General features: G+C 46.9%; 1 protein-coding gene across 1 annotated transcript in view; it reads left to right on the forward strand.

Annotated features, from left to right (window-relative positions):
* prdm16 (PR domain containing 16) overlaps positions 1-15,711 on the forward strand; it is a 149,557-nt gene that overhangs the window by 110,670 nt on the left and 23,176 nt on the right. Inside the window, exon 3 of the mRNA XM_039007450.1 lies at positions 11,247-11,384. Within this exon, the coding sequence (XP_038863378.1) occupies positions 11,247-11,384 (138 nt within the window). The remainder of the gene's footprint in view (positions 1-11,246; positions 11,385-15,711) is intronic.

The raw sequence follows: 15,711 nt of genomic DNA on the forward strand, positions 1-15,711 counted from the left end.
CCCACCCACACACACACACACACACACACACACACACACACACACACACACACACACACACACACACACACACACACGCACACACACACACACACACACACACACACACACACACACACACACACACACACACACACACACACACACACACACACAGCCAGATGAACACACACACACACACACACACACACACACACACACACACACACACACACACACACACACACACACACACACACACACACACACACACACACACACACACATGGTCCGGGAACATTAGGCGAGGGCTCAGTTGAACGTCACCACAGTCAGGCTCCCACAGCCGTCCAACATCCACGGCTTTACCTGCCAGTCGCACACTACATGGGAGGAAAGAGTGGAGGTGTGTGTATCTGTTCGTCACTGTGTGTGTGTGGGGGGGGGTCAATATATTGCCGTGTGTGAGGCATGCTAAGCAGAGAAAGTTTGTGGTTAATGTTGGTACAAAACTCTTGAATCGACTCATCCAATCGTAGTCATGCAGAGTTGTCGCTCATTGGTCAGAGGGAGATGAGGCCTTATTGAAGCTGGTTAGGACAGTCTGTGACAAAGAATGTTGTTTATTGGCTATGGGAGAGTATCTGAAGAAGCTGTTTGTTTATTGGTTGACAGGGAGAGACCCTATGAAGAAGCTGTTTGTTTATTGGTTGACAGGGAGAGACCCTCTGAAGAAGCTGTTTGTTTATTGGTTGACAGGGAGAGCCCCTCTGAAGAAGCTGGTTGTTTATTGGTTGGCAGCAATGTTTGATGCCGTCATCAGGCTACTGTGGGTTGGGTTTCACACTGAGGTCTGGCCAGTTAGTAGCTCCCTCCCGCTGCACCCCGCTTTTACGAGTTCCTTATTATTGTCCTTATCTTTACTCTCTCTCTCTCTCTCTCTCTCTCTCTCTCTCTCTCTCTCTCTCTCTCTCTCTCTCTCTCTCTCTCTCTGTCACTCTCTCTCTCTTTCTCTCTCTCTCTCTCTCTCTCTCTCTCTCTTACTCACTCACTCACTCACTCACTCACTCACTCACTCACTCACTCACTCACTCACTCACTCACTCACTCACTCACTCACTCACTCACTCACTCACACACATCAGAATTAGACGTTCATCCATGTTTCCCAAACGTCAAATTTCAAAGTGCCCATCCACCATCCCCGTCCTCAACACCCAACATAACCGAAGGAATACTGACTTGTATCACGGGTGACCTGGCTGTTCTCACGCACGCACGCACACACACACAGACAGACATCCACAGATACACACCCTGATGACACAGTTGTCTTATCTGTCTATTATGGATTGCCTTTGTCTTATCCCACGTCCCTGCCACTGCGACATCAGAAGGCAGCCGCCCTTCCTTGGTGTGTGTATAACACAACCACCTGGTGCTCTGGGGAAGAAGAGTCACACACACTCGTTTTTCTTACATGAGTCAGACAACGTCGTGACTTGACAGAAAGGATAAAAGTGCCTGTTCCCTGTTGTAAATGTTGCAGACAGACGAGGAGGAGAGAGAACTGACCCGATGTAGCGTTCATATATTTAGCTTTATCACTGCACCTGCTCGGCCATAATGAGCCAATATATCTCCTCCCTAATTGCCCTAAATACATATCATAAAGTTAAAAGAAGGCCTCACTTCCAAAAAAACGCAAAGCCAGGTTTCACTAGTAAAAGGGAGGGTGTAGAGGGGAGGTTATATAGCACAACACCACACACACACACACACACACACCCCATGTCACCTTAACGAGGTGCAGTAAATAATGGCCAGTCATTTCATTACAGAGGTGCAGCCTGAAAAATTGCTTGCCTCTAAAGCAGCGCCAGGATTTTCCCATCTTCCTCCTCCTCCTCCTCCATCTCCTCCTTCCTCGGCGAAGGAAGAGGGGCATTCAAACAGGTCAATCTTCTGAGTGCTGCTCCATATTTCGGGGGTGGATGTGGAGGTGGTTAAAGGGAAAGGCTGTGTGTGGAACTAGAAAGGGGTGACCCAAAACATCCTACAGTGTGGCATTTGAGACTTTGATGTTCTACTTCGTAACATGGCATCGTAAACGATCAAAACAGCACACGTTTTAAATTAAGGGATTCTCTGTGTTGGTTGTGTGTGTGTGTGTGTGTGTGTGTGTGTGTGTGTGTGTGTGTGTGTGTGTGTGTGTGTGTGTGTGTGTGTGTGTGTGTGTGTGTGTGTGTGTGTGTGTGTGTGTGTGTGTGTGTGTGTGTGTGTGTCTTTACCGTCTCCCTACCTGATAGCTGAGGGACAGTGAGTGTATGGGGGCTGATTTGTGAGGGGAGCTGTGATTCGTTAGTTAGTGATTGTGACAGTCACAGTGACAGTCAAACACACCACAGCCCCGATGGCTTTTTATGAGGCCCGGGGCTCTGTCTGTCTGTATTTTGATTCATCGCTGTTGACTTCTGATTGGCTATGAAGGGCTACAAGCCATAGTTTAACACACCTTCACTCACAAATACACTCACCAATACACACACAGACACGCACAAACACACCATGTGGAGGGGAGGGGGGTTCTCTTGAAGGCAGCCGAAAGCTGGTTACAGTACACCTGTGTGTCTGCTCCCCTAACGACGTATGGAACGACGCCAAGGGAGGAAACAGGCCGTAAATACGTAGGTCCCCACCTCACAGGGCATCAGGAGGGTGTGTGAGTGTGTTTGTGTGTCTCTGTCACCTCGTCTTTCATGGGGATGACTTCATTATCTGAATTTCCACACAGGTTCCCACAGTCACACCAACACCACATGAAGAAAAGAGAAGACGCTAACACACACACACACACTCTCACACACACACACACACACACACACACACACACACACACACACACACACACACACACACACACACACACACACACACACACACACACACACTCACTCACTCTCTAACACACTCACACACACACACACTCTCTCATACACACACAACAAAAAAGATTGTGTGTAGAGAGGTTGCAGATACTCATCCAGGGCCCCTGAAATCTGTTGTTCGTATGGGACACACACACACACACATACGGGGCATGAATATGTGTGTGTGTCCCTTCATCGTGTCTGTAAACGTGCCTAGTTTAGCCAAGGCAGAATTGTATGACAATGCATTCTCACAACTTCGTAATGCAGAGGAAATTGAGCGCTTAACAAGGAATGCAATTGCGTCTCTCCCATGTCCACTTGGCACATTTGACATGGGGAAATGACGTGTGTGTCTGCGTGTGCGTCTAAGTGACGGTGTGTGTGTTGTCGAAGGTTTCGTACTCTACTTCTCTGATCAATGTCACACTCCATTCAACCATAACTTCAGTACTTGGTGGGGTGTGTTTCGTAACCTCATACATGGCTTCTTCTATCTAGCTATCTTCAAATCAGCCTGCTACAGTTCTGCTGGGTCGTGTTCATTAGTGCTCACTGTAGCAATTCATCTTACAATGGGAATTGAAAATACAGGTATCTTATTGGACAAGGTAGTTCAGGTAGTCCCTGTCTTTTCAGTATGTTTCCTTCTATTTGCTGACTAATGAACACAACCCTGATTTGAGGGTGAAGAGGACCAGACAGGAGTTTGGAATGAGACGTTTTTATGGGTTCGGTTTCCTCACGTCTGTATACTCATTTGTCATTGCCATAAAAATGACTCATCTCAATCAAATGAATTTAATAGTGTTATAGAAGAACAGCAAAACATGGATCCAATGGTGTGTGTGTGTGTGTGTGTGTGTGTGTGTGTGTGTGTGTGTGTGTGTGTGTGTGTGTGTGTGTGTGCGTGTGTGTGTGCGTGCGTGCGTGCGTGCGCGTGTGTATGTGTGCGCGCGTGTGTAAAAACAGCAGCCAGTAAAACTAGCTACATGTTGACGGCACACACAACTTTTAGTTCCAGGCCTGAGCTGGGTTGGGCTGTGGTAAAAAGAGGCCCAGACTCTGGCTTTTTATTTATACTTGCGGTGTGCACGCTCGTGTGTGTGTGTGTGTTTAACAAGGGTTGTGTTGCTCTTCCTCGAGCTTCTTTCTCTCCCTCCTTTCCTCTCATCCTCTATATATTTTTCTATCTTTTACAACCTCTCTTTTTCTTTATTTCAATTCAATAAGCTGTATTGGCATGCTTAGACATCATCTGGCATTGCCAAAGTAAATATATAGGGACATCTCTCTTCCTCTCCCCCTTTCCTCGCCCCACAGTCAAGCCCCAGCCCACTAAAGTTAATAAGATATGATTAATGGCTAGCCTTCTCTTTCTCTCCCTCTCTCTCTCTCTCTCTCTCTCTCTCTCTCTCTCTCCCTCTCTCCTCTCTTCCTTCCTTCTCCAGTCATCTTTGGAGCAGACAAAAGCTGTCAGGCCCAACTGCTTAGAAATGAGCATTATTGGCAGGACCCCCCTCGCGCCCGTCCACCTCTCACCTCCGCTCGCCCACACACGCACGCACGCACGCACGCACGCACACACACACACACACACACACACACACACACACACACACACACACACACACACACACACACACACACACACACACACACACACACACACACACACTCACACACACACTCACAGGGGCCCAGTGAGCTGTAGGGGCCTGCATTCTGTCAGGCTCTTTATTGAGCAGCCCTGAGTGTGTGTGAGTGTGTGTGTGGGGAGGGGCCTTCCAGCCGGAAACAGACCTCCTTCCAGAACAGACACACTCACTCACTCACACACACTTATTTCAGGTTGTCGTCTCTCATCTTAATTTGCAACGCCTCAAATGCCTAGCCCCATATCCACCTCGCAGCCCCTCTGTCTTGCACATTAGCTGTGTGTGTCTGTGTGTGCATGCGCACATGTTTGTGTGTGTGTAGAGTAATGACTTGTGCCCTGTGTAATGAAGGCTACAGGAAATCCTGTGCAGGTTCCAGGTTGCCCCTACTCCAGATAAATGAGAATGAATGGGCACATGTGTGTGTCACTGTGTAGAGTAGTGCTTGACCTTTCTTCACTTCTCCATCCGGACAGATTTCATACCAGGCTGCCCTCTAGCTGTCATTGGGGAGCACACACACACTCTCTCTCTCTCTCTCTCTCTCTCACCCTCTTTCTCTCTATTTCTCTCTCTCTATTTCTCTCTCTCTATTTCTCTCTCCCTCCCCAGTCTGTTCTGGCTATACGAAATGTCAATCCATATCAGTGATCAGTGCATGTAACATAGGTTAGAGGGCTTTGAAATCTAGACGGAGGTATGCCTATAGGCAGTCAGGCAGTGATACACGCGCGCACATGTAAACCCTAACATGCAGACTTTTTGTTACACACACACACACACACACACACACACACACACACACACACACACACACACACACACACACACACACACACACACACACACACACACACACACACACACACACACACACACACACACACACACACACACACACACACACCCTTCCCTGAAAGCCAGCTAAATCTGTGTTTGTTGTGGCTGGCGGTCTCCCGAAGCAGAACAACAATAAACGAAGAGAGAGATGGAGAGAGAGAAGTTTATCATCTGACTCCCTCCTCCTCCCAGCATTCCCCCGGGCTCCGCTGAGGAGCCCCCTGTTGTAGGCCGACTTCCCCAGGATACGAATACGTAAACCAGATAGGGCCACAGTAGCTGCCACAACACTATTGTACTGCCTGTACCGCTCTCCTCAGGTTGTGTTAGCAACCGCTTTCCTGTTTTCCCAAGCCGCGAACGCTCTTTACAAGGAAACCTTTCAACGGGCGTGTGTATGTTGACAAACTGGGAGAACATGTGGGTCCTGAAAGCTGGGCAGTGGGCATTCCTGGCTGAGAAAAGGGTTTCTTGGTTTCTTTCTGTTCATTCTCCCGAGTCTTGAAAGGACTTGCTGGTGACATTAAGGAGTTTTGAGGCTGTTGTTGTTTTAGGGCTGCTCGTTTCCTGTTGGTGTGTTCGGTGCTATTCACACCATGGATAGCGTTCCTGCTGAAATCAGAAAGGCATGGCTGCTAGATATACACACACACACACACACACACACACACACACACACACACACACACACACACACACACACACACACACACACACACACACACACATGCGCATGAACACATATACACTCTTACTCTCTCTCACTCTCTTTCACTCACACACACAGAAACACACACACACACAGAAACACACACACACACAGAAACACACACACACACACAGAGAAACACACATGTCTCAGTTTGAGGTGTAATGTTACAGATATGGTTGTGTCTTTGTGCACCCTCTTGACCCCCCCACCTCCCCCATCAAATCTGAACCAATCTCTCCGCAATGTGGTTTGGGTTTGGAGAGACCACCGCAGGCCTCCCCTTACACACACACACACACACACACACACACACACACACACACACACACACACACACACACACACACACACACACACACACACATAGAAATACACACTCAGCCAGACAGACACGCTCTCTCTCTCTCACACACACACACACACACACAGAGCGCACCCTGGTAACCACAGCACGGGTCTTTCTCATCGATTACACCCAGAGCCTCGCTAAGCCGTCAGATTCACAGCAGGATAAGAGAACTTAACCCCAAACACACTCTCTCTCTCTCTCACACACACACACACACACACACACACACACACACACACACACACACACACACACACACACACACACACACACACACACACAATGTAGACCTGGATGTGTGTTCTCATCCTCAGACAAGCCAACAAGGCACTAAGATCCCAAGTCCTACATATCCTAAATAACACCCAATCTATGAGAAATGTGCTAGTTTGCAGTATATCACACATTACCTACTGAACATGTGGACCACTTTCTTATCCTTCTGTGAAATGTCAACTTTGTTCACAAATCAGGCTTCATTTTGTTTCGTTTCAAACGTAGGGCACTGTTTAGTGAATAGGGTGCCATTTCAGAAGTAGCTCAAACTTCTCATCCATCGCGTCCCCCACAGGTGACACTTTGCTGGTAATTCCTCCCTTATACCACACGTCCATCAAGCAGGACTGACAGACTGACAGCCACGAGGCCTGCATGACTGCCCACACATCCATTAAGACTACAAGCTGTCAAAGGTTCCTGTCTTTGTTTGCCGGGGACCCGTATACGCGTCGCACCCAGGAGCCCTCTTATCACCCCTTCCTGTTGCATTGGTCCCAATTTCCTGTCCACTCGGAGTCTGTGTTATTGTTCAAATCTTTTGCAAATGTATCATTGTCTCCCTTCCTTACTTCAGGCTCATCATTGTACTTGAGTGGATCTCTCTCTTCATGTAAAATCTACTCAGTGAACCTTATTTTGTATTACCTAGATAGGACTCTGAGGCTCTGTTCCTATGCCAAAGGGTCCAGCGCCCCCCCCCCCCCCCCCCCACGCACACACACAGACGGACAGAGATACACGCACGTACACCCACACACAGAAGACGGTGTGAAGGGCCCTTTCATTGATGGATTATTTGGGGTTCCTGCGCTAACTGTAGGGTAGGAGGTGAGGAGAGTGTACAATGTAGTCATCTGAGGGAGGTTGAGATGTTGCCGTAGTGGAACTGTATAGTTGTAGTGTTTGGTTCAAGGCAAAGACATGCAAAGACACACTGTGGTCCAGCTAAAACTCTAAAAACAACTTGCATATAGTCAGCTTAACCTTCACAACCTCACAACTGTCAACACCAGTGGAGGCTGCTGAGGGGAGGACGGCTCATAATAAATGTATTTGATACCATTCCACCTATTCCGCCCCAGCCATTACCACGAGCCTGTCCTCCCCAATTAAGGTGCCACCAACCTCCTGTCGTTAACACACACACACACACACACACACACACACACACACACACACACACACACACACACACACACACACACACACACACACACACACACACACACACACACACACACACACACACACACACACACACACACACACTCTGCCACAAGCCTCTCAGGCAGATCAGCTCCACACCCACACACCTGTTCAATTTAATTGGTCCCTTATATAAAGGGCACTTCTTAACACAGCTAAGTAGACTTTGGAGAAGTACCCTGGTATTTAACCCCCTAAAACGGGGAATGTGTGTGTGCGTGTGTGTGTGTATGTGTCTGTCCGTCTGTCTGTCTGTCTGTCTGTGGGTGCACACGTGCATGGGTTGTACCTTAGCCGAGTGGTGGCAGGGTGTGTCTCTGCTCAGGCTGGTGTTTTACGATGTCACATGTGGCCCTCGCTTCTCAAGAGGAGAAGAATAGAAGGTAAATAAAGAAACAGTCTGGAGTAGGGTTTTCTGTCTCTGTTGCACCTCATTTGAGGCCTCATAAATCAGGGCCCCACCTGCATATAGAGTGTTCGCAGCCCCCCCCCCACCCCCCGACACACTAACATGCAGCTCATTAGAGCCCACAGCCAGACTGCTACCTTGCAAGGTGTGTGTGGGGGTGGAGGTTATGTGTGCTCAGTGTGTAAAGCCTGGTCAGGAGCGCCCCTGCAATTCCACCGCACCCACCCCTCTACATCGCTCGCCTCAGCCGAAGCTGTTCCCCATCTGTTCATAAAACATGTACAATACCCGTGTTTGAGCTCCCAACAGGCGCTGGGACAAGTGCACTCTGACTTGAACCTGCGCAAGACATTGGCTCTTTTCGCTTTTTTTTAAAGGGTATAATTTCGCCTCTATGCCTGGTTAGTTTTCAGGGACTGTTTTCACACATAAAATAAAGGGTCTGGACTGCATCATTTCGGACTGCTTAACGTATAAACGGCGGCGGCAGTAGATCACTGTTTTACTATGTTGTCCGCTGCAGAGTGGGAAGAGAATTAAGTACTGAGGTATTCTCTGTGAGCTCAGTGTAGAGGACAGTGTATCAAAGGAACTCTTTTTCAAGTTGACATTGAGTATGGCTAGCTAATCGCTTAAAACATGGACGACAAAAATAGTCCAATCGGAGCAGTCGAGCTAATCAACTCAACATGTTTCCAGTAAAGCGCTGAAGGACAAGACTGTTCGCGTGGAAAGGAAACCTCTCGCACAATCAGTATCTTACTGTAACTCACTGTCACAATCAGGCCAATGTACTTGCATGAGAGGAAACCACAGGTTATTATTGATGTTAAAGACCTGAGGTGCTACATGCTACATGCTACATGTGCGTAGGCGCTGTCTAACTTGCTTGGAGCTAAAAGGCTTTGTTATCTCCAAGCAAGTTAGTAGTGGAGTAACCTAACACTCCTTCTCCCCACGGGCTCACCACAACGCCATAGTGTGAGGCACAGCTGCAACTTTGGGGCACACTTATGTTTAGTTAGTGCACCGCCCTCACCAGAACCGTGTGCGAACATGAACCGGCCTTCTCACCTCGGACCAGACCCGCTATTTCCATATTTACTCACAAAACACCACACCTTCCCTTCACCGACACCACACCTTCTGCACTCGCTCACTCCCTGACCAAGAAGACCATTCAGAGTTTACGAGCAAAACAGAATCGAGCAAGCCTGTAAATGTTCTGTTGGAAAGTCAGATAACATTTTTTTTTTAACTGTAACCGTAGAATTCAACTGGGAAGGTTAGACCAGAAACGTAAATATCCTACAACCAACTCAAAAGGCCAAAACGTAAATATGTTACTAGTAAAACCATGAGATTGGGTTGCAATATAAAAGAACCAGAGAGGTAGAAGTTGAGGTGAGAGGAGGCTGATTATGAGCCAGCAATGAGAAGCCCTAGCCAGCCCTGTCTCGTCTCAGCCCCCAGAGGATCTGCCCAGCGACCAACAGAGTATCAGTTCCACCAGAATACTCCACCAGGAGAAATGAGATCTTCTATAGAGCTTTGTGGAGGAGCAGAGCTGTGAGATTTTCCTCCTTCCAGGCTCTTCTGAGGGCATAGGTTAGCAGACAGACACCTGGGTCGTGTTCATTCGGGCAGGCAACGGAAACTGTTTTAAAGCGTTTCGCAACTGGAAACGAAAATGTGCTTTTCGTATTGGACAAGTCCATGTTGTCCCTCCCTGTTTCAGTCTGTTTTCTTCCATTTGGTGCCTAATGAACACTACCTTGGAGCATCCAGACACTCTTCACACTCTCTATAAACTGTCATAGTCTTATTTGCCACCAGCGAGAACCATTGTCCCACCAAGCTACTACCACTACATTGATCTTGTTTTCATTTGGACTCTTGTCTAGTACCACCAGGCCTTCGTCAGTGTATCATTCACTCAGTGCCCTTTGGTTGTTCTCGTTTTGCAATAGTTTATGCCCAGTCATACTATGCCCAATATGTTCACATTTTAGTGAGAAAGTTGATATTGGACATGTATCCTGTAATATTTGCTGAGCCCCCCTCAGAAATCTTTGATTTTAGTGGCTGAACTTCTCAGTCTTGTGTGCTTAGCAGCAATCATGGCGCAGCAGTTTTGAAGTATGTGTGGTGTGCTCCTCGTCTAGAGCAGAGAGGTTCATTTTCCTCCAGCAGTAAATAAATAAAATGGTGGCAGCTCGCGATCAACTCCCTGGTTTCTTCACTTAATTTCTGCCCCACAATGAGCCTCTCTTCTTTCCTCTCCTCCTCCTTTCCTCTGTCTCCTCTCATCTGTCTAAGGGGTAACCTGAAACTGCTCCCTCGTTCCCGGGGCGGCCCAGGGGTTACAAAGGGTGATCAATATGTGCCAAAGAAAGTCTTTAGACAAGTGAAAGAAGCCGCAGTTTTCTCGACCTTCCCCTCCTCCCTCCTTTCCCCCTTTCCTCTCGCTGCTCGGAGGAGCGACAAGGTTAGGGGCCCTTGGCAGATAATGTTCTGTCTACTGACAGATATGGACACACACACACACACACACACACACACACACACACACACACACACACACACACACACACACACACACACACACACACACACACACACACACACAGTGTTGAGAAAATCCAAAATGTCCCTTAAAAGGGACAAATAGTCAAAATAACCCTCTTTGGATCCAATGGTTTGAGGGATGTGAAACTTTCTGGTATTATCTACTTTGCCCATGGTAATTCAGGCAACGTTGATATGATGGTGACTAAAGAGATGAAATTCACACACACACACATACTTGAGAAGATAGAGGCTTAGCTCTGTGTGTGCTGGCTTTTAAAACAGGTTCACCTCTGACCTCTGTGTTCTCTAACAGGTGGTGGATGAGATGGGAAACGTCAAGTTCTGCCTGGACGAAGGCTCGGAGGCTGGCGGGAGCTGGCTCAAGTACGTACGCACCGCCCCCTCCTTTGAGGAGCAGAACCTGGCGGCGTGTCACCTCAGTGGAGACCAGGTGAGTGGCGCCTCCTTCCTTCTATGGGCTGCCAGGGTTTAGTGGGTGGGCTGTGAGTGGCACCTCCCGCCTCCTATCAGCTGCCAGAGTTTAGTGTTTGGGGCGGTGTGGCACCTCCCTCCTCCTATCAGCTGCCAGGGTTTAGTGGTTGGGGGAGGAGTTTAGAAGCAGCTAACACATGGCAGTGTCAGAGACTTGTGGCTATTGTCTTTCTTCCTACCCACCCAGTGGGAAGAACAGTGGACTATGAGTCTGCGTGCGTGTGTGTGCTTGTCATTGTTAGTGTGCGTGTGTGTGTGTCTGTGTTCGTCTAAGTAAGCGTTGTGCGCATGATGAGTAAAAGAATGGCTCTATTGTGTGTCCAAGGCTGGTACGTGAGTGCCTCGCTGAGGAAGTGACTCATGTTAAGAGGTAGAACAATAATACACCGACACACCTGCGTCTCGTAATCACTCTGGGTCCTTCTCTGGAAGCCAGCCACACTCTCTGCCCGTCCAGAAAGGAAACCTGGAAATGGAACACTCTTGGAGGAATGCCCACACTCTACCACTCACTTGGTCATAAAACCCAGCTGAGCCTAACCCCAATATCTGGGTGCCGCTTATGTCGCCAGTCGTACGCTCTCTCCTTAAAGGTGCTCTACCCTATGCAACTATCAGCATACAAAGAACCTAACATGTCAAGTACACAGTATATCTGTGCTAGGAGGAAGGATATTTTTTTTAAGGAATACATTGGCTTGTTTGCCAGAAGTGCCTTGTCTAGTTTCATGCACGTACAGTGTATATAAATAAAACAATAATGATTTCCTGTTTTACAATTGGTTCTCGTTGTCCGAGCTTGTCCACCCCCGTCCTTGTCTCTGTCCCTTGTACTGGTGTGTCCATTCTGACGGTGACATATGAGACACCATTGGGGGCCTTCCAGAATAGCTGGGTATGCTATAGGCTCTAATCCTGGTCAGATTTTTACATCAATGTCCCCTGCTACCCCAAACACAGTCTGAAAAGGCACCCTATTCCCTATATAGAGCATTGGGCTCTGGTCACAAGTAGTGCACTTTATAGTGAATAGGGTGTCTTTTTAGACCCAGCCAGAATCAAAGAACAAACGGGTCTTACATCCATATCTGGGAGTTGGGCATGTCCCAGATCCAATGGTTGGTTTTGGACCTAGGATCATTTCTTAGTTGTTTGTACTCAGTGGGCTGCTTTGCTTTTGTTTGCGAGGCCTTGTTTTGTCTAGTGGCTCGCGGGCACAACCTTATCATTTATTTACAAACACCACACACATACACAATGCAAAAATGCATAATTTATCAAACTTCGTACTTTGCTGTTTTTTTATCAGCATGCACAATGTATGAGTTTATGGAAATATGCTCACGACAAGCAAATTTGAATCCTTCGGTAACATTTTAAAACACCAGCAGATCATTTATTTACCCGTTTACTCATATGTCATTAATGTTGTAGTGTATCAGAAAATACATGGATAATCATGTATATTTAAACAATTAGGGCAGTACCGCGTTTTGAAATGATTTCATACATTTCAGTGCATGTCCAAATAATTTACTTTCTTTCAGGGAATGAGAAAAATGCTTTAATGGTCGTCAATATTGACCTAAGTGTGAATGAATGAGTGTCCATTTCCCTGTTCAATTAATTGATTGTGAAATGACGTGTGTGTGCATGTGTGTGCGTGTGTGAGTGTGTGTGTGTGTGTGAGTGCATGTCCGTCTAGTAGTAAGGATGAAGCTGCACAGATAGGGAGGGGGCTTCCTTCCTCAATAGGCCCAGCCATTCAGAGAGCCCATTGACCTCTGAACCCCTCAGCCCTCATTTCTCAAGATGCTCTTAAGCAGTTTGTCATAACAACATCAAGTACGCACTGAGTCCTGCCAGCTCCTTCTGCTCGCTACGCCAAGGAGAGCACACACACACACACACACACAAAATTTATTCTAAATCAATATGCAGGTTCCTAACCTGAAGGTTAAGCAAATGAAGGAAGCCAGTTAGGCAATTAGCGTGTGTGTGTCTGTGTGTGTGTGTGTGTGTGTGTGTGTGTGTGTGTGTGTGTGTGTGTGTGTGTGTGTGTGTGTGTGTGTGTGTGTGTGTGTGTGTGTGTGTGTGTGTGTGTGTGTGTGTGTGTGTGTGTGTGTGTGTGTGTGTGTGTGTGTTGGAAAGAGGGACAGAGCCGAAGCTTGTTCAGGAGCATCCCAGTCCTAATAGTGTTTCCATCTACGAAATGCAAGGTCACAGAATTACAGGAGGCCTGTTTCCCCATAGCCAAAGCCTGTCCTCATACACAGAGTGGTGTTCTCTCTCTGATGGTAAACGTAGGCTACACAGCTCGCTGAAGAGCAGAAGCATCAAGCATGTCCACCCTCTTGTCACACGGTCCTTGTCTTTTGTGTCTCAAGAGGACAAGGCCCCCCTACACCCCATGCTGTTTGATCTCCCATTTCTCTCTGCTTTGATCACACACTCCCTTGTGATAAATAGGCCGTGTGTGTGTGTGTGTGTGTGTGTGTGTGTGTGTGTGTGTGTGTGTGTGTGTGTGTGTGTGTGTGTGTGTGTGTGTGTGTGTGTGTGTGTGTGTGTGTGTGTGTGTGTGTGTGTGTGTGTGTGTGTGCACGTGCATGTGTGCGTGTGCTTGAGGGGGACAGTGGGGGATTAGTCTGGACCCTAATGGCATTGATGGATGTTGTATCTGTCCCCTGGACACTCGAAAGAAATGGGGAGAGGTCAAGATTTGTCTGAGAGCTGTCAGGCCAGTACTGTCAAGAGAGACAGCTCATATCACAATACATCACACAGACGGCTTCAAAAAGACTATACCCATGACATGGCTCAGCTTCATTTCCGGGAATAATTATAAAACCTATTTTGAGTTGTTCATGTAAATCTTTACTGTCTTTGCAGTGATACGTTGTAAAAAAGCTACGATATTTTGTGGGTATTGTTGTAGCAACAACCTGATGACTGTGACAGTATTTGTATGTCGACATTTTGTATTTACACACATTATTAACTACGATTTTATTTAACATTAATATATGTCTCTATTCTTCACATAATTTTTTCACTCAAATTTTCGGTTGTAAAATGCTGATTAAGAGAGAGAATTTTTTAATTTGTCAGAAAAAAATAACACATTGTCAGAGAAATAAGAGGGTTAAATCAATTGAAGAAAATGTATTTGGTGTAGGATTTAAAAGTGTACATAATATAGGCTAATAGTATAGCCTACTTTAAAAATGTAGGCTTATAAAATAACTGTTAAATATTGTTTCCAAAACAGTTATCATAGGCCTGTTTAATAGTAAACCATGTCACTATATTTTATTGCAGGCAATTGCGAGTTTAAATAGGGCTCACGCGTTGCAATTACATAAATCGTTTATTCAATGTAGCAAGCAGGTTCCATTTATGATAACAAGGTCAGTTGATACCAATTATTTTGAACGTATCCAAATGTTTCATGCCCTTGTTTACGTCTTTGGCACAAATATGTGTACTCTTGCACAAACTGTGAAAAGCATCTGGTGAAAGATAACAAGTTAAAACAGGTGTAGAGACTTGTGTTTAAAGCCTGAACTAAAAACACTTTGCTCAGCGTTGTTTCGAAAGCCTTTAAAACACCCACTAAGGTGCGCCTCACCTACCAGCTTTTTATCGCCCAGGTGTGTGTTTTTTAAAAGTATTTGACCGCTAGATACATTATTTTCATCAATAATAGATGAATCTAGTGGTGAGAGCGGAGACGGAGCTGTGGGGAGGGGTCTCCTAGTCAGATCAGGCAATCCTTTGGTCTGAGATAAGGACGGGAGGAGGAGTGGCCTTCGGATAACTCCGGGCGCTCGATGGGGCAATAGGGAATCACTAGCCTAATGAGAGAGCGCTCCCCTCATCATCAAAGACGCGCTCACACAGACTAGAGAGTGGCGGCTTCAGCTCCAACCAGGGACGACACGCCGCAGCCTGACTGGCCGCCTGCCTCCTCTCTCTCTCCCTGGCCCTGCCTGCCACCCCAGCCCCGGCCTGACGGCCTCGTTCCTGTAATGATACTATGGGTTGTGTTGCCAACTCCACCGGGACTCAACTGCTGTTACAACTGGAAGCTCTAAGAACCGCGGCGCAACTTTCCCAACTCTACCACCTCACCGAGAACAGCAAGGTCAGAGATAAACATGTCTGTCGCATAATTGCCAGTGTGTAAATTAATAATAATAATAATAGTCTAATAATATAGCCTACAAAATAATCAAAATAATAATAATAATAATTACGATAATAATGTGCATTCTCAGTGATTAGGA

The sequence above is a fragment of the Salvelinus namaycush genome, chromosome 14, assembly GCF_016432855.1.
Source record: "Salvelinus namaycush isolate Seneca chromosome 14, SaNama_1.0, whole genome shotgun sequence".
NCBI lineage: Eukaryota > Metazoa > Chordata > Actinopteri > Salmoniformes > Salmonidae > Salvelinus > Salvelinus namaycush.